This window comes from Balearica regulorum, chromosome 2, assembly GCF_011004875.1.
Source record: "Balearica regulorum gibbericeps isolate bBalReg1 chromosome 2, bBalReg1.pri, whole genome shotgun sequence".
Taxonomy (NCBI): domain Eukaryota; kingdom Metazoa; phylum Chordata; class Aves; order Gruiformes; family Gruidae; genus Balearica; species Balearica regulorum.
In genome coordinates, this window is record NC_046185.1 from 38,729,883 (window position 1) to 38,755,019 (window position 25,137).

The window sequence follows — 25,137 nt, forward strand, 5'->3', positions numbered from 1 at the left end:
TGAAAAGGATAGGGTGGTCTTTTATACACATATGTATATATTAAAACCCCACATTATAGATATGAAAACATATGTGTTTCTCCAAAAGGGGAAAATGCACTCTATATTAGTCTTTCACAGCCTTTGTACTTTTTCTAGAGGAAGAAATGTAACTTTCTATGTTACCTTTACATCAGATGCAGCTATGTGAGGAAGGTTGTTGGGGTCCTTGTATTACCACTTATGATGCTGTGTGATTACTTAAGTTATGTGCTGGTTGGACAGCCACAATGCTATATGCTGCTTGCACATTATTTTCAAGCATGCATACTCAACTCACATCACGTACACCTTGAACTGTAGCCACTATTTTTTGTGTCCTTTAGGTTTAGCTAAAACTGTAAGAAATGTCTTGTTATGCTAGTAAAACCTCTGCAACATTTGGACCATATTTACAAAGATATTTTTAATTGTGAAGAAAGTGAGAACTATTTCTTGTATCCTCTTCTGACAGATACAGCACATGTCACTTGGATTCTGCATTTGTATTACTTATACAGCCAGCCTTGGGTGAACATAATGGAAGGACAGGCAGCAATCTAGGATGACAGGAATTCAAAAAGACAGTGAAAATCAAAGATTTGGGTTTCTGACAGGCATCTTCTGAATCTTACTGAAGTAATGTAAGATGTTGTCTGCCTCTGAAAGAGGTGGTAATCAACTCTTACCAGCTCTTACTGTGCTCTAATTAGAGACTATCATTTCCCTAGCAGGATAGCAGAACACTAGTCATAGAATCATAGAACAACCCAGGTTGGAAGAGACCTAGAAAGATCATCTGGTCCAACCTTTCCTGGGAAAGTCAACCTAGATGAGATATTCAGCACCCTGTCTAATTGCATGTTGAAAACCTCCACTGATGGGGACTCTGCCACGTCTCTGGGGAGGTTGTTCCCAGTGATTGTTTGTTCTCAAACAACCTCTTAACTGCCTAGTGGCTTTATAGTACGTACCTGCGTGTTCAGTGGTGAATAAAGTGCTGTACCAGAGTGTGAATGGGGGTGGTGGAAAGACGGGCGCAAGTTCCCTTCTGCCGCTCTGATAGCAGCAGGAGGCTGGGTTGTACAGCTATGAGCAGTGGTATTGCAAACTGCTGATGGGCAGGTGCTGGGAGGACCTGTGTCAGTGCCCTCACAACCCTTTTCTCTTAAGGTTGCAATTTTTTCTCATTTCAGGCAACAAAATCACAGCTCTTATTTAAAAACAAAAAACTTCCGCTATTCTACTATGGTTTAGTTCTACATGTAGTTTAATTGTATTTATTTTTTTCTTACCAATATAGTGTATAAAGCAACAGAGTCAGCATTGAGCATCACCTTGTTTTTACAATAGAGAAGGTTTATTATACATACTTCCAGATGTTTGGTTTTTTTCCTTAAAGATATTAAGGTTTCTATTATTTTTATACCTGTTGTATAAACTACTTTAGTGAAAGAATAAGAGATTGATGCAAAACTTGTATTTGCTTATTTTACCAGTGTGCTAAAAATTGTAGAAGGCTTTGTGTGGAATTTTTTTGTATCTTTGGTTTTTTGTTTTGAGTTGCTGATAGTATAGTATTGCATTACCGTAGAATAAAACTGGCTTATACCTTTATTGGGGATTGGTTTGCAGTCTTATATTCTTAGTCTTACTCTCATCCTTGTTCTTCCTCTTGTCGGGTAGTGGCTGAGTTTCATGCTTTTTATTATACAGTCAGTTGCTTATTTTGCAACAGATTTTTTTTTTTTAAAATAAGATTAAAATCCTGTGTTTGGGATTTTTTTTTTTAAATGTAAGATGGGTAACAAGTTGTTATCTCTAACTTACTGGTAGATAGTAGCAATGCTCTATTTGGAAAAATACAGGAAATAATCTGAGCAGTTTAAGTGTGTGTGTATATGCATAACACTTGTGTGTATAGACTTGGTTTAGGAATACCTTAGAATACTTGTATCAAATAAAAACAGATTTAAATTTGTGTTTTCAAATCAGCAGGTTGTTTCAATAGTACAACTAATCTTACGTTCTCCAAGAACTATGCCAACTATAATATTGGGACCACAAAACATGTATGAAAATTACTGTTGATTTTTGGCTTTTAGGTACTTGCATGTTTTATATTTGACATATTGATAACTTTAAATTATCTTTGTATATGTACATATATGCATATATATTATGGCTAATACTAAGTATGTTTTATTTCTCACTTGTCTTTCTGATTTCTTTTTTTTTTAACTCTGGGATGCAATAGTATAATTATATTAAAGCAAAAACTCTTAGCAATAGCATAGTGGGTGCTGTAGGTGGGATAGTAACATTTTCAATAATGTGCTTAGTTAACTGTATTTAAACTTACCAAAAAAAAAAAAAAAAGTCCTCTATTGTAAATCACTTGATATGGAGGGATTTTTGTCATTGTTGAAAGAATTTGCCAAAACTAACGAGTGGGTAAATTTCTTAGTATCTTGATGTCACTTTTGCACAAGCTAATTTATTACTACCTCAAGACATCAGCTTGCAAGGCTTTACCCTCTATTCTGTTATTTTAATAAATTATGGAAGGTTGAAGTTGAAATCTTTGTGAGTTTCCAGCACTTGTTTCTGTGAGTTAGCGTAAGTGGGTTTTTTTGCTGTAGGAAAGCAGAACATAAGCATGTATTTAAAATTGAACATATGCTGAAATGCTTTGCTATTTTAGATCCTGCATGTTTGCTTATTACCCTTTTTTTTCTTTTAATTTTTCTTTTTTTTTTTTTCTTTGAATGCTATTAATGTATCGAATGATCACAAGAACTCACGGTTTCCTCTCCAAACTGGTGCCGTTCAAAACAATGTGCAGACAAGGGTGGTGGTGGGGGAACGCTAGCTGGGAGCCCCACAAGTTGAGAACTCCTAACATGCTTGCTTTTCATTGTTCTTCCTTGTCCATATGGTAGGATGGAAAACGTGTTTAATGTATGGTAGTTAAGGAAGTCAAGTGGAAAGCAAAATAATCTAAAGGTACTTGTTACTTCGCGTTTGCTAAACAAAGCAGCAAAGCTGTCATTCATCATTTTAAGATTAACTGCAAGTTGATGTGGTAATAATTTTATTTCTGCCCTTAGCTTTAAATCACTGGCATAATTAAAACAGGGCTGAACTTGGACAGCAGATTTATATTAGTACCTTATTAAAATTAGTTTTAATCATAAGAAATTAATATGTTTGGCCTATTATCTACATTTTTTTCTATCTAAACAAATGCTATCATATAGTTCATGCCACAAATTTTAGTCTAATGAGAAATAACCTTTAGATTCTTTAAGAAAACCTGGGTTTCTGCTTTGCTGTTGATGCTAAGTAACTTCGGAGAAGAAAACATGAGAAAGATTACAGTTCTACAGAGAAATTATTTTTATTATGTAACAGAGAAATGAAACATATTACAAGGCAGTTGGGAGATAATTTTGTTTTAAAAAAAACCAAACCTCATTGCAAACAAAGTAAGTGGTATGCTGAGCATCTACTACCATGTTTGGTTTGTAGGAGTCATACCAATGTAAACTGTATTCACGTTGTTTGAGAACACAGACTTGTTTATAATGATATTAGAATGAACAGACCAACATAAAAATTGGAGTATAGGAAAGAAAATAGTTTTACGTAATTCCTCCTTTCCCTTTTTAAAATTTTTCCTATATATCGATTGTAGAATTTTATTTCTGTAGCACGTGGAATATTCCAGTTGCAAGGACATAATCAGCAGCTATTTGGAGTACCAGTGTAAACCCAGGTATTTATAAATCTTAATGCCTTTTTTCTTTAAGGACCACTACACCAGGAGAGACTAAACTTTTAGCTTCTGAAGTCTATGATATCCTTCAGTCTTCCAACATGTCAGACATGGACAATGTGAATGAGATGAATTATCGTCGACGGAAAGCGCAGTTTTTCCTCGGCAGCACAAATAAGCGTGCCAAGACAGTGGTTTTGCATATAGATGGCCTTGATGATTCGGTAAGGAGACCTTCAGCATTTATGTAGATAAGGCATGCTGTACTGAGAGGTATTTTGCCCACACAAATAATGTATTCACGCTACTTGTGTGGCATCATCAGTTGTCAGCAATTTCAGTGAATTGTATTTTGAATCACAAGATATGTATAAAATCTTGCATAAATTGAGCTTACTCAAAATATCTGAAGAAGATGTTTTAAGGCAGTTTCCTTGATGGCTTTTTAATTACTCTAAAAACTATTCTCTTTCCGCCTCTCCTAATTTCCTTTTTTTTTTTTTTTTCTCAAGAAAGAATGGAATAAACAAGGTACCTTCAGCAGTTTCACTTAAGGATATCTCATGGTTGCATCAGTTTCCTTTTAGTTATGAGAGATTTCAGATACTGTTTGTTTGTTTTTTAATTTAGAAATGCTGTATTTTTTTTCTGAGTTGGTTTTGGTACATCTTTTCATTGTCTGTGAGATCTTTTCTACTGTAGTGACCAGAATGGCATTTGAGTTAATGAGGTCTCACTGAGTCTTTATGTAATGTCAGAATAACTTCTACGGATTTATCTACCATACCCCTGTAGATAACACCCCAGGGCCATGTTTGCCTTTTTACGGCTGCCAAACAGCATGTAGACTGTTTAAGCATGTTATCCACAAGTGCCCTCCGGACTCTGTATCTTCAGTTTTGTACCCATTTTAAATGATCAAACCTGATCCTTTGCTTTGTTGCTTTACATTTTGCCAAGTAAGCGTGTCCACAGGCCCAGTTTATCAACAGCATACCCGTTGTACTGTTTTCATAAGACCATCATTAATTCCTTTAGAAATAACATGCTGCTCTAGCTCACTTTATACAAAGTAAATAATTTTTTACAGTTTTGTCCTTCCAGCGCTTGCTCTGTCTAGAAAGTCAGTGTTTTGTCAACACCATTGGCTTTTGTACTCTGAAGGTTTTTTTAATTCAGTCCAATCAGTTGTTTCCTTTTAAGTTTTTGTTTGACTTTTTAAAGGTTGTAGTTGGTTGGTTTGTTCACAGGTATCTCCAAGCAAGCAATTTCATCCACTTCTACTTTGTGAGTTTAGATATTCTGGCTATAATCTGATCCTATCTTAAAAACATTTTTTGTGCTCTTTGACAAATGGAAGTTAGTGAGATTTGTGGAGTTTCCCTCTTAAATGCTGAGGCAAAGATATTCTGAAAAAGTGTAGGATATTCAGCTCCAGAGAGCAAAACTGCAGGCTTCTGTAGTTGCCCAAAGCATGCCAGCATCTTTTCTTAGCGCACTGTTAAAGAAAAGCGAAGTATGACGCTGCACTGGCTGGAGATAGCTAGTGTACGTAGCTTTGTATTACATCAGGTGATTAAAGAAATGTTAGTGATAGTCCAGGTGCCCATCCAGCAGTTAAACATCCCTGTAATGCTGTTTTAAATGTCAGGATAAGCTGGGACTGGGAGAATGGTGAAGGATGTGAACAATAAAAGCATCTTAGTTTCATTCAACAGTTTATTCTCAACTTAACTAGCAAAGAATATTAGGTGGCACATATGCGTGGTAAAGGGCACAATAAGTAAACGCAGGGCTGTAAATACAGTCTTCTCAGTTTACCTGTGTTTCGTCGTTTAGAGTTGAAACAAGAAGCTGCTGTTATTTGTAGGATTTGCAGTCATTCCTGCTTGTGGATTTTGAAACCTCAAATAGTAGTGATTATTTGAGGAAGGGAAGGGAAAGGTCAGTGGTTGTTTAGAGTGGGGTCAGATGTTTTTATTTTAAGATCTAATTATCAAATTTGATTATAAGCTTTTTAAAAAAGGAGAAAGGAAAAAAACCCCAGCATTACATTTTAGTAGTATTTATTAGGGTACGGCAATCAGTGTCCAGTAGTCTATCAGGACTACTTGCTAGACTACGAGGTGTGCAAGAAAATAACCTGAATTCCACCTGTCCTACTCTGTGTTCATGCTTCAGGAGTACCACACAGAAAAATGTCTAGGTGTGCATTGCTGGGTTTTGTGCCTAATTGCCGTAGTTAGACATACTTTGCAAAAAGATGTTTGCGCAGCAAGGCCAGTGGCTGCCAAGCTTCCAGCTTTTTACGGAGTCTGTGGGGATCTTGGTAAGTTACATCTTTAAGACATGATTCACCAGTTATCTCATCACTGAAAGCCTCATTTTGAATTAAACTGGGGTGCCTGTGACTTAACCTGGGACCTCAGAGTAAAAAGCCAAATTCTGTTACAGAATTGCTGTACACCCATGTAAGTATAACTTCTTTATTTAGGCTAATAAGCTGCGAATGTGTTGCTTCTTGTGTCCAAAAGTAGTTTTGACTTTCACTCACGCAAGGCAGCCTGTCATCTTTGCATCAAATATATTTCCTGTGTATGAGAAATGTAGCCTATCCAGCAATGTTAGGTTTTTTTAACTGTCAAAAATATTAGTTATTTCAAATAAATTGCAACAAATGAATTGTTGCAATACATATGCTAAAATGCTAAAAAACCCACCCCTGCTACTTTGGTTAGTTCTTCTAGATATTAAAAGAATTTACTTGTGCATGAAACTATCCCAGGCAGTGAGCAGTAACTATTTGATAACTAATATAAATATGCTTTGAAATAGCTTATTTGTTTTAAAACCTTGCAGAAACTTGCAGTAAAAGTTAAATACATCATTATTTTGAACCTGTAATGTTGTCAGTTTTATTTCTGATGCAGTGTTTTCTTTTTTCCCCTTTTGTGGTAGCAGTCTCTCCAAGTGTATTTTAATCCTTTTTGTTACAACCATCTTGTGCAAATATTAAAAGGAAAAAAAAAAATAGAACATTCTAAGATAATGTAGAACAGATGTAACTAGTACAGGTCAATGTAATGTTACAGCACAGTAGGAGATGTCACTTGCTTTAACCATAACATTCCATAGGTTATCAACCAAATATTTTCCCTTTGAAATAAGAATTAAGCTTATGCTGTGCAGTGATGTCTGTGAGCTGCCACAGATGAAGCAGCTGAAAGATACAACAGCTGCTTTGATGCATTCAGTCAGTATGGAGGCAAGGTGTCTGATAAATAGCAACTTAAACACTAACTACTCATCAATGAGCACTTCAGTCAATCAGAACTTAACCAGAGGGGACTGTTTAGCTGATCATACGGAGAAAAACATTCTTTGCTTTTCAGCACTTTTCTCTAATTATTTACAGTTGATTCCATCCTCTTTGACTTCTAAAGTGTAAGCAATTTTTTTCTTTTCTTTTGTGACAAGAGAGTCTAATATTTGTATGCTGAAATGTAAGTCTTAGTTTTTCTTTTACAAAAATGTTATTGAGTAACCACTTGCCTCAGACATACAGGAATTCCTTAACAATTAATTGTTAGCATTTTCACATGGTGTATTATGCAAGTACTTTAGTTGTGGGGTTTTTGTTTGTTGTTTGTTTTTTTTTCTCAGTCTCGAAGAAATCTTTGTGAAGAAGCCTTGTTGAAAATTAAAGGTGTTATTAGTTTTACCTTTCAAATGGCTGTTCAAAGGTGTGTGGTCCGAATTCGCTCAGACTTAAAAGCAGAGGTAAGTGCTCAGTAACCCTCCGGATCCTCAGATTATTGCATTCAGTCCTACTAAGCTCTTGGTTTTTTCTGTGTATTTGTAGGCATTGGCAACAGCAATAGCATCAACCAAAGTTATGAAGGCACAGCAAGTTGTGAAAAGTGAAAGTGGTGAGGAGGTAGGATATGTATCTTTCTAAATACCAATTGGTTTAGCTTGGCTGTATCTTTAATACCAGCATCACACGTCTGTCCCCATAACATCTGATGCCAGGCAAAATTTTGTAAGTGGGACTGCTACACGTACGGTACAAGGATAATAAAGGGCAATCCCATGTCAGGACATGTATCCATAGAACAGTTTTACATAACTTAAATACTGTAATTGTTTCTCTCAATGATATGAAAAGGATCACAGTGAACCTTTTTTTTCCCTGCAGTTGCTGAAGTGTTTTTATTTCTCAACTACAGAAAAAGGACTGTGTCTTTATTTGGTATTTATTCTTCTATGTTAAGCCAAAGCTTTTCTTGTGTGTCTTCTAAGCATAGTAGATTCCACATATATAGTACGTACCATTTATAGTCTCACTGTATAGGAGGATGGGGAGGAGTCTTGCAACACGCGTGCTTGTCATTCTGAGCATGTATGTATGTGTAACTTTCATTCATTCTTTTAAGCTACAATATTTGACATAATTTTAATCTGTTGTGTTTTATCAGATGCTGATTCCGTTCCAAGATACTCCAGTGGAAGTAGAGCAGAATACAGATTTACCTGAATATTTACCAGAAGATGAAAGCCCTACTAAGGAACAGGACAAAGCAGTGTCTCGTGTTGGGTCGCACCCAGAAGGTGCGGCAAGCTGGCTTAGCACGGCAGCAAACTTTCTGTCGAGATCTTTCTACTGGTGACTTGTCTTTGGTGTTAAAAGACTGTGTGAATGAACCAACAGGGGGGCCAGTTTTCCATTGGTGTGGTGAACTGCCAAGTGCAATTTGCAATAAATCATACAAAAATTTTAGATGAAGCAAATGTATGCTGCATTTTACATTTTATTGGACGTTTAGCCTGATAGGGCAGGGGTCAAAGGACAGAGGCCTCCAATCCAATTGTTCTTTCATTTGTTTTTCATGTAGATTTTATTGCTTCACTTTTTAAAAATGGGTCCACTGTTATATACCAAACGTTTATGCATATAGAGCTTTAAGTTTGACTTCACATGAAACACATGGTAGGGAGAATCCATTTAACTCAAGTCTCAGGGCCTCTGTGAAAGAAAATTCTTAATAGCTCTAGTTGTGCATTAAATAAAATGCCCTTTTTATTTCTGCATCCCTTTGGGCTAATGTTAATTTGTTTCATTTTCTTGATTTTTGACTCCAGAGAAAAATATAGTCTGCCTCTTTATTTGCCTTTATTTTTGCCAACCATGTTCACAGCATGAGCACAATGTTCCCCCTTTGCTATTAAGCTAGAATCACTACAGACTTGAAATTTATCACCCTTTTATGTATATTGAATTTTTTTCCAGCCTGCCCTTAAACATTGGAGTGCTTGAGATTAAGAAATAAAGGATTGAATGAACACAAATATGTATACATACATTGTACAGTAAATAAACTAGAACATATTTGTAATGATGGGTGTGACTGATGTATATAACTAATAAATACCACTGACTGCTGTTTAGGCTAGCTGGGCAGACCATAGCAAAAAAAAGCTGTGGTCCAATATAGCCGTGACCCATTGCAGCTCTGTCTGCAGAGAATAGAGAGGGATGTAAACTGTATTTGGTTAAGAAATGGTGTTCACTGTTAGCAAATATTTAATGGTAACTGAAACTTTAAACTTGAAGAATAAAGCAGAACTGAATGCCTCTTTTGCCACAGTGCCACACACTCACAAATTTTGACTTTAACTCTCTTTATTTTTTTACCTAACAAATCTGATATGTAATTACTGTTCCCTCGTAATGTCTTTCATGAGACTCCCGTGAAAGCACGTCAGCTTGGATAGGCTTAAAAACATATGCAAACAATTGGCTTTACCTTGTTACTTACAGACAGTATAGGTTTAAAGATGTCTTGGTAAGTTCTGTGACCAGAAGTGGTGATAAAAGCAAAACTTCTGTAGGTAGAGAATAATATATATCTGAGCTGTTAATAAACACTGTGTGCCTGAGAGGATTCAATACACAGTGCTTGAAAACTGCAGTGCCACTGCTTTGTTGCACCAGAGAAATACAGCTGAGAACTTTAAATAATGTTATAAACCTCATTATACAATGCTTTTTTGTGGTAATGTACTTGCTATAATATTAATTATATTTACCACTTGGAGACTCAGAAAAAAATTTTAATCCATTAAAGTTATTCCCCTGTGCATATGCACAAGGAATAATAAAAAAAACCACCTCACAGGCTGTCATAATACTACAGAAATGCTGAGGAAATTATAATGTAAAATAATAATGCTGGTCAGAGTTCACCCACCCAAGTTAATTGCCATTCTAGGATAAAAAAAGAAACAAAAGCTTGTTGGCAGACTAGATGTCTCATGTTTTTTAATATATCTAGTTTATTTTTGATTCAGGTTTACACGCACAGATTGAAAATACAGGCTTTTCAGGGCATGTATTGCTTTAAATATGTAATACTACTCATATTGCTGTCTAGAATGTTACAGTACCAAATGTGTTTGAGAAGTCCTCTGTTCTATAGCCATGAATGCAGAGTTTTATTTTTCTGCATTAACATCTGTTTGCATTTGCATTACTGCACATCTATTTACTAAAAGACTACACCCTTTGGATATAAATGGTTCAATACCAGTAGGTATTACAGTTTGTTTGTGTATTCGGTCTGTAGGTGTGCTTTTATGACAGTATTGCAGCTCTAGTAGAACAGTTTAAGGCATCTGTAAAAGTTTTTGAAATATAATGTAAAATAATAAAGGATAATATAACTAAACAAAATATGGCTGTCGCCTTTTTAAATGCGTAAACAAAGGCTGGTGCCTTCTTAAATGTTCTGACATTCTTTTAAACTTTTTGTGGTATTAAAAGTATGTCATCTTCATCTTGAATTTAACAGAGGAATGCAGATGTCCAGTCATAGTGAGACCTTTGCTGCATACCACATGAGGGCTTTTGTGTATGTTCAGAACATGTTTGCATTTTAAACAAAGTTTTTCTGAAAACTGGGTATGTAGAAGCTACTTAAGAATGAATTTGAGATGATGTCCTTAGGGTTGTTTTTTAGGACATGAAGGGTTTTTTCTGACTGATACCATGAAGGTCATATTTTATTAGGGAAATCAAAGAGAATCAACATTTCTGGAGATAGCTGATTTTAAAAAAGTACAAAAGAAACAGAGCACGGGGTCACTAATTTTATGCTTATACTTTTTCAGAGGTCAAATTAAAGATGATAAAGCCCTTTTACTGACCTAAGGAGGTGACCAAAAAAAAAAAAATTACTGCAAAATTACAGGCTTCCAATAAGAAGCAGAACTGAGAGACAGCACTGGTAGCGCTTGCACCAGTTGCAAAGTACTCGATTGCCAAGGAAGCCACCGCGCGCATCATGGTTTAAGCTCCTGAATTGTCCTAGGGTTATAGCTACGTGCAGCATAATAGAATAATCACTACCTTGTTTCTCCGTAATAAGAGTAAATGCTGATAGGATAGGTAGAGGCAAAACTGAGGCTCAGAACTGTGCCTCTGTGAGCAGCTGTCAAAGCACTGTAAGCATTCGGCAGTATTGTGAATTACAATACGCTCTAGGTTTCCTGCTCCGCAATCACCTGTGGCTTATTCTGTACAAAAATAGCTGGTGTTGCTGAGTTTTGCCATAGGCCGTGTGAGCTGATGGGGAGAGTGCTGTGTGGGGCTAATTCAGAGGAAAACATTGAATACCTAGGCAGATGCAAACTGGCAGGTGTGAAATACTCCTGTAACTGCCTGCAATGGAAAATAAAATGTGGGTGCTCCTTTTTGCCTGTGAACAACACTTCAGCTGTCAACCAGTGGAGTTTAAAAGCATACCTAATAAAAATTAGCAGCATTCCTTGCTGTATTCTTTTGCTGAAGGCTGGACCAAGTAGACCTGTTTCTTCATCTTATTCTGAGTTCCTAAAATGTGAACAAATCTATTTGTTAAAATTAAGGACTGGAAATAAATGAAGACAGAGATAAGAATAACGTCTCAACCCAGCTCAGATTCTGATTGCAATTCTTCAGGAAAAGCATTTGGTGAAAGGGGGGGAGTGATGGGGTCACTGGAGACCTCTTCAGTGAGGTACGGCATCTAATTAGCCTCAGGGGTGAGACTGGCTGTTAAGATTCCTGCTCTAAAGCTTAATATAAAGCTGTTACAAAAAGAAATTGTCCTATTTCTTCTATTTTAGATGGAGCAGTCAATGTTCTACTTGTTTAGCCTGCTTTACATGCAGGTTTTGAACAGAGTTGAAAATAAGCTGATTTAAATTTGCAGTACTTTGCATGTATATTGGTTAAAACATGGCGAGCAAGGTCTGCCTGCATAAGCTGATACACGTGCCACATGAGAATCTACATTATTTTAAATTTTTTCATGTTATTGTTCATTTATGTGCATGTTGCACTAGGCTTGTTAGTGACTGGAAGAGTTAGACCTTCCCCTGTGGAATAAATTAAGAGAAATTAAAGCAGTTAAAGTTGTCTGGAGATACAAAAACATCTTGGAGGAGATGCAAACTCTTACCATGTTTTTGTGCCAGTTGTTGTGGCAGAAGTTGTTTATGATGTTAGTATCTGAAGGCTGCTAGCTGGGTCAAGTTCCCAGCAGCTCGGTCTCTTCATGGCATGAAGTTTGCACAGAACTTGGTAGCTAAATAATTTCCAGCACCGTTTAATACTTGCCCAGTGCCTGCAGTTCAGGTGAGTTAGCCGGCAGTGCTTGTGCTGACCAGTGTTTCTAAGGAGCTCAATAAAATCACAACTGGAACCAAACTTCTTCTCATTGAGGTCCTTCACGGCCGTGGCCATGCTCACCCACCAGTGCAGGGAGTTACCGTGTCAGCTTCTCCGTGGGAACTGCCCCTCTGGAGGTTTGCTGGTGAAAAGGGGAGGGCGAGCCACCACGGGAGCCCACGGTGAGTTGGCAGGGAGCAGCTGGCATGCTGTTGATGCCTAACATCCCACACGAACATCCGTAACATGAGGTCTTTACAAAGGTGGTTTTCTATTAGCCTCATTTTAGAGACTGTACAACTGAGTCTGTTTGCCCAAATCCATCAGGAATCCTGGGAACTGCAAAGTTTTGTGAGCTGTCTCTAATTCTTTGTTTATGCTTTATTACAAAAATAAGCTGAAATGCCCTCTATTTTAAGAGAGGCCTTTGAACTGTCTCAACTCCTCTGGCCTGGAGTAGAAAAGTCAAATAAGCAACTTTCCATATTGAGTTATAAATACGATTGGATCGTAAGCCAGGCATGGTTGAAAGCCAATTTTCTTCTCAAATAGTCCTCACTGATTTGTTGAAGTTCTAGGTAAGTAAGAACTTTTGGTAACAAATACCCTTTCTAGTTGGTTTCCCAAAAAAATATTTAGCTATCTTTTCATATGTTGTGGTGTATTTCAAAAGCTTTGCTGACTGATTTCAGCAGTGCCAGGTGCAATACATGCCCGAGGCATTTGCTGTCTTCACGTATGTTAAAGCATCACCCTGACAGTGGTGTTTACACCCTTTCCAGCAATTAATGTCATTAGTGGGTTTTGATCCCTGAATGCTACTCTAAGAAGGTGTGATCTCCTTTACGGACTCCCTGTATATACGCTATCATATAGCTGGTACGAACGTGGCATTTCTTTTTAGGTCCTTTTCAAGTGCATCTTTTAGTTAAAGTCCCTCCTCCCCCTGGACGACAGGTTGAAAATGACAGGACAACGTGATGTCCTGTTTGTCGTGTGACCGTTTGGCTGTGATCCCTTCACTGGGGGAGAATCAAGGGTGTGTTGGTTTGTATTAAACTTTGAAGGTTAGGTAGAAGATCTGGCATGGGGACTTCTTTTTTTGGGGAGGGTGGGAGGGAGAGAAGCTGGAAGCTGGTTCCCAGAGAAACAGGCTTTCCGCTTGCAAAGGGCTGCTCCTCCTGGCCAGAGGAACAGTACTCGTTTAACATTACATGAGACTGTCTAAAGGTAATGGTTTAATTTGTATTATTGCAAGACTATTTTTTTTCCTGAATAAAAAACTACCATAATAGATTTTTGATTAAAAAACCCTATATTGTTAATATGGAAGTCCCATGTTTAATATTGACAAAGTCATTCATGTTCATTACCTTGGTATAAAACTAAAAGCTTATAGATTGTCCTTGGTTTTCATGGCTTTGCCGCCTCTGCTACAACAAATATGTGCTGTAATGTTTTAGCAAATAACCATTATTGTTTATATAGCGTAATTCAGCGGGATGTAGTAAAGGGCATATTTTAAGGAGTCTATTTCTTTGCATATAAAATACCTGTAAAGCTTACTGAAAGTGAAGAGTGGCTACTACTTAGCTCTCAATTGTTGGCTACACTACTGAAACAATGAAGATGTATCACCCACTATAATAGGGAAATAGCAGCCATTTAACATAGTTGAGCATTAACTCTGTCATTTAGGCTGCTGAAGCAATCTTATTATTATAGTCAATGTAGCTGGTTTTGTTTCTCCATATGTGTAGATGTTCTGGTGTATAAAATGCATTGCTGTTTGTAACAGTAAATTACATGTGCTCAAAGGCTGCTGTTGCTATTTAAATGAAGTTATATCTGGACCCTTCAACAGAATAAGCAAAGATCAAGGAAATAATGACTGGTTTTGAAATTGCTTTCACTATAGCGGTTTCAACAATGAAAATGCTCTGTGCCATCTTGCAAAATTCTGTTCTAAGAAAAAAACCCAGTGCTTTTATACATAAGCCTTCCCTGTGAAGACAGCTTCTTGAAACATAACTGCAGTGCTTATTATCGAAGAGGTGCACGTTAGCCATTTCAAAGTTAGGACCCTGTAAATGAAAGCCAGTGATGGCTAGTTCTTCACCTGGGATGTCTCAAATGTCGTGACCTCTTTAATATTATGTTTGAGGTTTATATTTGTGTGTCTGGCTAGATAAGTCGAGAATGACATATTGTGCTCTGCTTTCTTTTTTCTTCAGCCTTCTATTTACATAGCTATGTATACCACCCTCCGGATAGTGAACCCTGATGCAGATATCACTAGTGTCATAGCTGAACAGTCAGGTACCATTCAATCAAGAGCCTAATAAATTATGAGAAGTAAACGGTAATTATTAGGGAAAACCACCAAAAATAACTTTAGAACTTTTAAAAATTGTAATGTATGTAAATTAAAAAATATGCTTTATTGACACTGTTCATAATATACAAGATAATACATAAGGAAGCATGATGTTGACCTCTCTGTAGAGTGGATCGACATCTGGTAAACTACAGTAAGAGCCAGACCTATTACTTGTGAAGACCCTTAGTGTGTAAGAGTTACCTGTGTTATTTAAATTAATTAGGAGCAGAAGGAAGAGAAGAAAAAAACCTAATGCCACAAAATGAAGTGAAAGCTGGGATGTAGCCCAGCCCTCCCTGATCCTTTTCTGCCACTTGTCCGACACCATCACGCCCAGACTGCAGCAGGGCCTGTAAACCCAGAGGTGTGGGGAGGAGCAGACCCTTTGCTCATGCGAGACTAAGTGAAAAAAGATGGGGCCCACAGGTGTCATTCCCATTAGCTGTACAGTACTTTACAGTAATGATAGCTGTCCTGGTTTAACCCCGCCAGCAGCTAAAACAACCACACAGCTGTTCGCTCACTAACCCCCCCCACGCTGGGGTGGGGGAGAGAATAAAAAAAAAAAAGTAAAACTTGTGGGTTGAGACAAAGACAGTATAATAGGACAGACAAGGAAGATATTATTATTATTAATAATAATAATAATAATAATAGAATATACAAAACAAGTGATGCACAGCACAATTTTTCACCACTTGAAGCTGATGCTCAGAAAGTTCCTGAGCTGCCCTGTCTCCCGGCCAATCCCCAGTTATACACTGAGCATGACATCATATGGTATGGAATATCCCTTTGGTCAGTTTGGGTCAGCTGTCCTGGCCTGTCCCCTCCCAGCTTCTTGGGTGCCCCTCACCTTCTCACTGGCGGGGCAGCATGAGAAGCTGACAAGTCCTTGACTGCTTGGCAACAACTAAAAACATCAGTGTGTTATCAACATTATTCTCATCCTAAATCCAAAACACAGCACTACACCAGCTGCTAGGAAGAAAATTAACTCTATCCCTGCTGAAACCAGGACAACAGCTCACAAAGACCCAAATCCTGAAAACAGGCTTTTGTCTTTAGAAGCCCCTCTTTCACCAGCCAGAGTGTAGGCTCCAAGACTGGTGTTTCTTCAGCGAGACTGATGTCCTACTATTCTGGCTAAATAGCGCTACAGTTGTCTTTGCGTTTGGCTTAGCTTTGGATGGCGATAGCCGTCCACCACGGGGGGAGGATAGAGTGGGGGGGTCGTTAAATTCTTCATTTGGAGAGCTGTAAGGATACTCAAGTCTGGCCTTCACCTATGTGCTGTATGCCCGCCTCTAAAAAGCTTTGTGCTTAAATGCCACTGGATGGGAACACCCAAAGCCAAGTGCCCCGCTTAATCCTGAGCCCTGAGCCAGCTCTCTGCGTGTGGGGGCCTGTGAAAGGCTTCCCTGGGGAGGAACCTCGCTTAGCCACATGCAGCAGCAGCAAAAGCTGTAGCTAAAGCTCTTCTGGGGCTTACGGCAGCTGCTGAGTGGTGATTTTGTGATCACCTAAATGGACGATAACAGGTACCCAGCAAACTTTCAATATGTGGTCTCGGCAACTACAGCCCATCTCGAGTACCCACCTACTCCTAGACTGAAATGGCAGCTGGCATCAGCTACTCAACCAATCCAATTTACTTTCAATCACACCATTACTACAACCTCCCTCCTCCATCTGTGTAAACATATGTCTTTGTTAAACACCACCATTTGTACAGGATAAAAATTGTCAATGCTGACAAAAATGCCCCCACATAATGCTGTTGAGATTGCAATGTTGTCCTCAAGCTGATTTTAAAGACAAAGTCTGCGAACTGATCAACATCTTCCACTGCTGTAAGTGGGAAACTTTCTTTGATAGAAATAAATCTTGTAAAATAGGAGGTTTTTGTCCATGGGTAATTGTGGAGGGTTGACCTTGGCTGGACACAGATACCCACCAAGCTGCTCTTTCACTCCCTTCCTCAGCAGGACAAGAGGGGAGAAAATAAGACAGAAAAAAACTTGTGGGTCAAGGTAAAGGCAATTTAATAAAGCAAAAGCAAAGGCCGCATGCAGAAACAAAGGAAAACAAAAGATTTTTTTTTTGCTGGCCCTTAAATCTGGCAAGAGAAGAACTCTTACAACTCTGAAAAACCCATTTGGTTATTAGTGATTGCTCCTTGCACTAGCTGTTCTTCAGGAATGACCACTACTCACCTCTGTACAGTTTTCCCTTTTCTTGTAGTAGAGTGCAGTACAGCTAGGGCTGTCCTACAACGTAACTGAATCCCAGCATAACCAGAGGCCTCCACTCTCTAACCTGAGCATTATAAAAGAAAATAAAGTGGACGAAGGTAGCTGTTTATACAAAGAAAGTGCTAAGTTGCTGTGAGAGACATCAAAATGAAAACCTGAGAGCCTAATCTCTCCCCTGCCAAGGAGAGAGCTGTTCAGCAAACTGGACACCCACCAAAACCATGCAGTGCTTCTTGCTGGGCCATCCTGTAAAGCACTGGTTTGGTCAGCACTAAGCAGGGAAACTGGTTTTGGTTTCTGGACCTGAGCTGATCACTCTTTGGGACCTTAACTCCAGACACTTAAAATTAACAGTCGCCTTCACAGAGCAAAATAAATCCAAGACTGTATGTCTGGACTTCTCATCTTGCTTCAGCATCTGTCAGCACTGCATGCGAGACCCTTAGCAAGTTCGTAGGCATTTTCTTTTGTGCAAACCTGCTTCTTCCTTCTTTTAGTGCGCTTTGCTCCTTTCTTTTGCTCTTATTACAAGACTCGTTGTTGTTGTTCTACTCTTCCATCCCTTCAGTCCTGGTAATACTAAATATGAAACTGTTGTGAAAGTCCCACCATGAACTGGACTTAGATCCCTGAGGATTTAAAACCAGTAATTTTGTTTCTCGCTCATTTTCTCCAGCCATATGGATATGCTAGAGTGCAGTTCCAAGCCTTTTTCCCATTGTCTCTGCAGCTCTGAGGATTAGGGGTGTTTGGTTTTTTTAATGAAAATTGGGACACATAGAATTGCTTCCCTTACAAATTAGGGCTTTGCAAAAGCAAGCGTCAGAAAAACAAGCCAAATCAAAACAACCAAACCCTGTAAAAAGATTAAAACAGCTTTCCACTCTTCTTCTTACTTCACTAATTCACTTGTTTCCCCACTGGCCTCTGTTTTATTCTGGTGATCATTCCGCTGTTTCATGCTACCTTTTTCTGTTTCCCTGGCTCGGTGGTTTTATATAAAGCATTCAGGGTCTTCTGAATTATTGGGGGTTTGGTAGGGGATTTTTTGGCCTGCTTTGCTTACCATAACTGCATCTCCCTTTTTAACCAGGCAAAGGAGGGTAACAGGCAGAGAGTTTCTCTCTGCTCTTTGGGGTTTGGTAAAGTGAAGTGCTTGAGCCAAGTCGGAGGCACTTGACTGAGCAGCGCGGATGTAGAGCCCCCAGTGAGGAGGGGTCTGGTAGCGAATCTTATCCCACACATCTTATGAATTACAAAAAGTTGTTTCTGAGATGTGAAGATTATGAAGACAGGCTGTATCACATCCCCTCCTGGATGATTCTTGTATGAACTAAAATGTGGGATGTCAGGAACTCCTTTATTCCGTGTTTCAAAGTTCCGGTATCTTTCCCTGCTAGGGACCTATGGCTGCTAGCGCAACGCACCAGTGCCGACAGTAAGGACTCCTGCCTTGCGCTACTACCAGTCCAGCTATTTTTGGGAGTTGCCGATCTGGCCTTATTCCCCAAGCTGCTACTTAGTGGTTTATGACTGTTTAAATGTTTAAATGTTATGAAGTTTCTAAGGAGGCACTTTTTAATGGGCTAATCCTGCAGTTCTGATGAAAAGGAGAAAGTCCCACCCTGGTTGTGCGGTGGAGAAAGGGTGGTTTCCTCCTCTGCCGGCCCTCTGAAGCCGCAGCGCTGGCTTCTCTTGAGGGTCAGTCTCCATTTCTCTGACCGTGCTCCCACCACCTGCATGAAGGAGCCAAGAGAAGGTGGGCTCAGCTGATTTCCCACATAACGAGATGCTCGCAGCAACACCTTCCCCTGGTGGGCTTTCACTCCGAGTTTCTGATTCAGCCTTTGGAGTCCTAAGGCGTATTTTTGCCCTTATTTTAAAAGGACTTTTAATTGCCTGCCTGGCCACGCAAATCTCCTGCTGTATGGAAGGAACTCCGCTTTCACCACACCTCAGGTGTCCGCACTTCTCTTGTCTGCCGGGCTCTGCGCTCATTCCCATTACTATTTATTTGGTCCTGTATCAAACGCAGAAACTGTAGGCCCAGGCTTGGGCAGTTCTATTAAACATGGTTATTCCCTCCCAGCCAGCAGCCGAGACCATCCGCTTAAAGAAGATATGACATCATTCTGTTGAAAATCCCTCTGCAAATTAACTGTGAAGGAATGCTAATTAATTCTTATAAAATATGCTCCTTTTATCATTAGTACCCAGATGCGGGCAGAGAGCATCCTTAGCGGGACAGAGGCGCTGTGCAGGGCCGGGCCGGGCGGGAAGGGGGGTGCGGAGGAGCGGCGGCGGGGAGGGCTGTGCGGTGGGGCGGGCTGTGCGGTGGGGAGGGAGGGCTGTGCGGTGGGGAGGGCTGTGCGGTGGGGCGGGAGGGCTGTGCGGTGGGGAGGGCTGTGCGGTGGGGAGGGCTGTGCGGTGGGGCGGGAGGGCTGTGCGGTGGGGAGGGCTGTGCGGTAGGGCGGGAGGGCTGTGCGGTGGGGCGGGAGGGCTGTGCGGCGGGGAGGGCTGTGCGGCGGGGCGGGCGCGCTAGATGGCAGCATGGACGTGCCGTTGAGAGGGCGGGAAGGGGGGAGCCCGCCCGGCGGGGGATGCTGCCGCCGGAGCCCCGGGACGCCTTCCCCGGCTGGGGTGCACGGCAGTAGATGACTCCCCATCTTTTAGCTCCCCTCTCCCCCCTCTCTCTCTTTTTTTTTTTTTTTTTTTTTTTATGGGTTCTTTCACTTGTCTGATGAATTTTGTGCAATTGTGAGAGACAGAGTATTATACATTCTTTGTTCTCGCATGGATCTCACTATTAGGTTTCTTTGACTATTTTTTTTCTTTTTTTAAAGAAAAACTTCCTATTTAAGTAAATTTTTGTCTCTAACTAAACCTCATTGTTTATTTTTTACAATTAATTTATTCATAACTGCATATACAGTGCTACAGACAATCTTAATGACCCATGAAATGGAATTGATAGTGGGGATTATACGTTCACATGTAAATATCTGCATATTTATACTCTCTGTACCACCTGCTTGAGTGACAGAAGTCCTGATCTGATCTACCTGACAGCAATGCAAGCACAGGCTAACTTAACCGTAGTTTTATTCTGAATGCAGAGGATCCTGGTGTAATTGAAATCAGAATTTAGCCTAGGCTTTTTGCAAATAAGTGCCCACTTCTAGGTCATGCTTTGGTTCCAGAGCAAGGACCTTCCTTTTGCTCCAACCTCCAGAGCAGTGTTTGTGCACAGGCCCCGGGTATTGCCCAGCAGATCGCAGGTGTAGTTTGTATAAGCAGTCACTGAGGCTGGTGCTCTGCTCTCAGACCTGCACAGCACACCGCTAAGTCTTCTGGAACAAGTCTTCACCCAACACCCTTGGAGTCCCCTTGCCGCTAGTTGCCTTTAAAATACAGAAATGTGAGCAATGCCCCTCTTCTTCACTTATTCTACTATTTCTGTTGGCAATGCATATTGGAAGAGCAGCCACATAAATGAGGAATTAGTGGGAGGCACAAAAAAAACGTTTCCTGAAAAGCAGTCAAGGTTTAGTCTGTGTGTGTTTGTTCTTACTTTGGACTGCTTTGTCTCATCCAGCACTGGGAGCAAGGAGGGCAGCCGGGCTCCTGCCCCTTCCCAGGGAGAGCCGAGTCCCCTGCCAGGATGGCGCAGGCACTGCAAGTGCCTCCCTGCTGCTGCGGCTGTGGGGCTGGTCCACGGGTGAGTCGAAGGGTGAGTGGGACGAAGGAGAGCCCGAGGTAAAGGTCTGCACCCTTTAACTATGCTGGTATAAATAAAGTTAGATCCCAGGTTGATGTAGCCAAAATTTGAGATCCAAGTTGCTTCAGAAAGTGCTGCCTTTCCACACTGTTGGTTTTAGCCTCCAAAAATGGAGGAATTAATTGTGAAATTAGAGGAAACTAATCCCACTGTTTTTGAGACAATCAATGTAGAAGAGGTCTAAAAAGATATTTGTCCTGGTTTCAGCAGGGATAGAGTTAATTTTCCTCCTAATAGCTGATATAGTGTTGCGGTTTGGATTTAGGATGAGAACAATGTTGATAATACACTAATATTTTAGTTGCTACCAAGTAGCCAAGGACTTTTCATCTTACACTGCCCTGCCAACGAGAAGGCAGGGGGCACCCCAGATGGGTGCTGGAAGGGGACACGGCCAGGAGAGCTGACTCAAACTGGCCAAAGGGGTATTCTATACCATATGACATCATGCTCCATATATAACTGGGAGTTGGCCGGGAGGCCGGGCAGCTCAGGAACTTGCTAGGCGTTGGCTTCAAGAGGTGAAAAATTGTGCTGTGCATCACTTTTTTTGTATATTCTTTTATCATTGTTATTACTATTATTATCTTCCTTGTCTGTCCTATTATACTGTCTTTATCTGAATCTATGAGTTTTACTTTTTTTTTTCCTTTTTGATTGTCTCCCCCATCCCACTGTGGGGCCAGGAGTGAGCGAAGAGCTGTGTGGTTGTTTTAGCTGCCGGCTGAGTTAAACCACAACAATATTTTAATTTAGAACCCAGAAGAGATGCACTGATCTTTTTCATAGTGCCTTTTTATTCCAAAAGACAGCAAGTGGAAACAAATATTTTTTCCTCTTATAGGCCACATTAAAATGGTTTACTGAAAGTTCAGCTGATTTGGCAGATGTAGATGAATTTGTGTCTAGGAAAGAGAAATGCTGTTGGTGTTAGTTCAAAGAGCCCTTCTTGTTACCTGGACTTTCCTGAATAGACAACAATCTGTTTATAGACTTTCCTCTGCCCCCCGCTCCCCCCCAGTGCATATTCAACAACTATATCCTATGGAAAATATCTAAAAGTTAAATTTATTCAAACTGCTACAGCAGTAAATGCTTTAATATTCTAGCAGCATGTAGTACGCAGGACACGTGAATATGGTCAGTATTATTTCCCTCATGGGACTGTTCCAACAGAAGTCAGTTTGGTGTGTGGGCAGAGCTGCTGAACAAGAAGACTGACCTACAGTAATTTTAGGAACGCCTTTGTCTTACGGTCCTGTCTGACCTCATGCCAGACTCACTGACCCTGGTTCTAAAAGTACAAGAGGAGATGTTTTTGTAAAGTCTACTGATGCTTGTACCAGGAATAAATACCATTCTCGGGTCTCTAGACTCTTCTCTGGAAAGGGTCTGACACATATTACTAGAACAGACTGCTCAAAACTAGGAGTCCCATCACTGAAATAAAAAGTAGGGTTAGAATAATGCCATGTAAAAGTGGATGACGATACCAAGATTCCATAGAGAAGCAATAAATGAAAGTTGTGGGTGTTACTGACTATGCTACCAAATATTTTGATACCAATTAAAGTGTAGTGCCACTAGAGATGTTTTCATCACAATATGAGACAGAAGTACAAATACTGACTCAGAGAATGACAGTGGGGATATGAGCTTGTGCCACAACAGATGTATAACAGCAGAGAGGCATGTATAGCAGAGTGATTCAGAAAAAGCAGGCACAGGATTGCGTGTTATGGAGAAGACAGAAGTTGAGGTTTCTCATGTGGGAACAGAAAAGAGATCTTCTCCTGGCAGTCAGGCACAAAAGACAATTCAGTCTCAGCCTTTAGAAATGTCCCAAGTGGCCAGGACTTATGGCAAGTCTAGAGGGTTGTAAGCCAGTGATTTAGACTGTTTCGTGGTGCAATACTTGTTTTGTTTTGGGTTTTGGGTTTTTTTCTCCATAGTAAATCAAGCATAGTCATTATATAAAAATGTCCAAGATGCCTTGCCCAAAGACATATACTCTTGGGTATTTTGTTCAAAATGAGATTTGTGCTCTGGAGCTCAAGGCTTGGAAAGTCTCTTCTGATTTCTGTCCATCTTATATAGACATATTCAAAAGGAAATTTAAGGCTCTGAATTCTATTTGGTTTCAAATGGACAGGCTTCCAGGGTACACTGGTAAAGCAAAAATTATGTTCACATCAACCTCTATATCTAACAGATATATCTAACAGTTCAATGCACAAAGACTACTAGTTCTTCATTTATGCCTGTTGCCTATTGTACTAGTAAGATGAAGAAGCAACAGAGGGAACTGAAAACAGGAACAAACTATTAAACACAGGCAGTCAGTGAATCCAGAAGCAAAATGAGCATTTTTTCGTTACTATTCTAGCAAAACTAGATTCTCCCCCCCCCCCAAAATATACTGCTATAATATATATATTTATATGTAAAATATAAATGCTATAACATATCACAAATTCAACATCTTATGGACCTTTATTAGTTTAAGTGTTGCGGTTTGATTTCATGAAGTTTTGTCAGTAACACTTGGAACTGAAGAGAGTGCTTTTTCTGCAAATATCAACACCTTTGTGCAATAGAAATTTGGGCATGTTTGCTGATGGTCTTTGTGGTACTACTTTAGGATTAACTCTTACTGCTTCTTCTCTCTCCAGGTAGAAAAGTTGGTTGTTGTGAACAGTAATTTTTGGTTAGTGATCCCAAGGCTCTCTTCCCTGCTGTACCTGGGTGACTTGGAGAAGTCATCAAACCTTTCATGCTTCAGCTCCCACCTGGGCAAATGAAAGCGTTGTTGTGTTTCCCCCCTGGATGTGGAGGTTCAAGACTGGATGCAGCGGCAGTGGGAGTTGGATGGCTCAGTGAATCTTGTGCCATGTGAATTGATGTACGCACGCCAAACAGGGAAATGTTAGTAGGAGGACAAAGCCCCTTGCAGCAGTGTGCCCACTAAGACCACACATAATAAAATGCACACATATTTGTACAGCTATGCAGAATCTGTATAGATTCCTCAGACTTGTGTCTGAGAACTTGTTAAAGGTTATTCTACAGCTCTTTTTGTTTCCCCCTCAAATCCCCTCTAATTGGATCAGACTAGCCTTAATCTTCTTTCCAAATGACCCTAGAGATGATTAGACACGCTAGAGACTTCTAGAGACTGGTCTCTTCAAGAGACTGCAACATTAGAGACTTCTTCTATAGCAAATATCCCTTCATTTATTGCCCTAAATAGTTATTTAATGTCTAACAGGGACAAGCAAGTGATGATCTTTAGACTGAGGAACACCAATTCCACTGGTGTGACTGTGTACCCTTCATGTTATGAGCAGAGGAAAAGGAGGATGGTCACATAGCTCTTTGGGTCAGTCAAACATGTAACAGCCTCTCCCTCCTTTTTCATCACTGGTGTCTTCCTAACACCAGAAGTTCCAGAAATAGAGTTTTTAAGGAAGTTTTGTGAGTTGAGGTAAAACAGATGGGCTGAGATCTGGAGAGGTCAGACCTAACAAAGATGCCGTGCGAGGGCAAGGAAAGAGGGGGACAAGTAGCTACCACTTGGTTGCTGAAGGTAGCAAAGTCAGTGGAGAGGGGTACCCTAAATAATGCCAAAGATGACAGGATGAGGCGACATATCTGTCAAATCCCAGCATTATTAAGTTCAGGAAGGTTTGGTTCACTTAATATACAGGCAGTTATAACTTGGAGAAATGGGGATTATTAGTTACAGGCAGTTCTCTCTAGACATTCTTAATTTTACTAGCAGGATCAACTCTTTTGTCATGTTTTCCTCTTAGAATATTCCGTGAGGTTCACGGGTGCTACCTATGGAGTATCAAAGTAAATACATGGGAAGGAACATCAAACATTACTGAAAATAGGGTCAGAAGTTCAACCTTGAACTGTGCAGCAGTGGTATATAAAGAAAAGTCAGAAAGGTAAAAAAGATGGTGCTTTAATGCATTTCTACTTTGTGCACCACAATCTGCTTGCAAATCTGAACCACTAAAACACACAAATACCTTAAAATAATGCAGAATCAAAAGAGACTTGAACTGACCTTGGCACCTGGGAGACGAGGAGGTGGCTGAAGTAGAGAATGGAATAGTACCATACATTTATTACTCCTTTTGCTAACTTTGTGCCTGGATGAAATAAATTCAAAGAATACTAGAGTTTCATTAACCATTTGCTGACAAGCTG

At 39.9% G+C, this 25,137-nt stretch overlaps 1 protein-coding gene across 2 annotated transcripts in view; it reads left to right on the plus strand.

Annotated features, from left to right (window-relative positions):
- ARMC1 (armadillo repeat containing 1) overlaps positions 1-10,529 on the plus strand; it is a 35,443-nt gene extending 24,914 nt beyond the window's left edge. For both annotated transcript variants that reach the window (XM_075743990.1, XM_075743989.1), the window contains exons 4-7: positions 3,831-4,020; positions 7,460-7,576; positions 7,659-7,733; positions 8,275-10,529. In XM_075743990.1, coding sequence (XP_075600105.1) covers positions 3,831-4,020; positions 7,460-7,576; positions 7,659-7,733; positions 8,275-8,466 — 574 coding nt within the window. In that variant the 3' untranslated portion in view covers positions 8,467-10,529. The remainder of the gene's footprint in view (positions 1-3,830; positions 4,021-7,459; positions 7,577-7,658; positions 7,734-8,274) is intronic.
- The last annotated feature ends 14,608 nt before the right edge of the window (positions 10,530-25,137 follow it).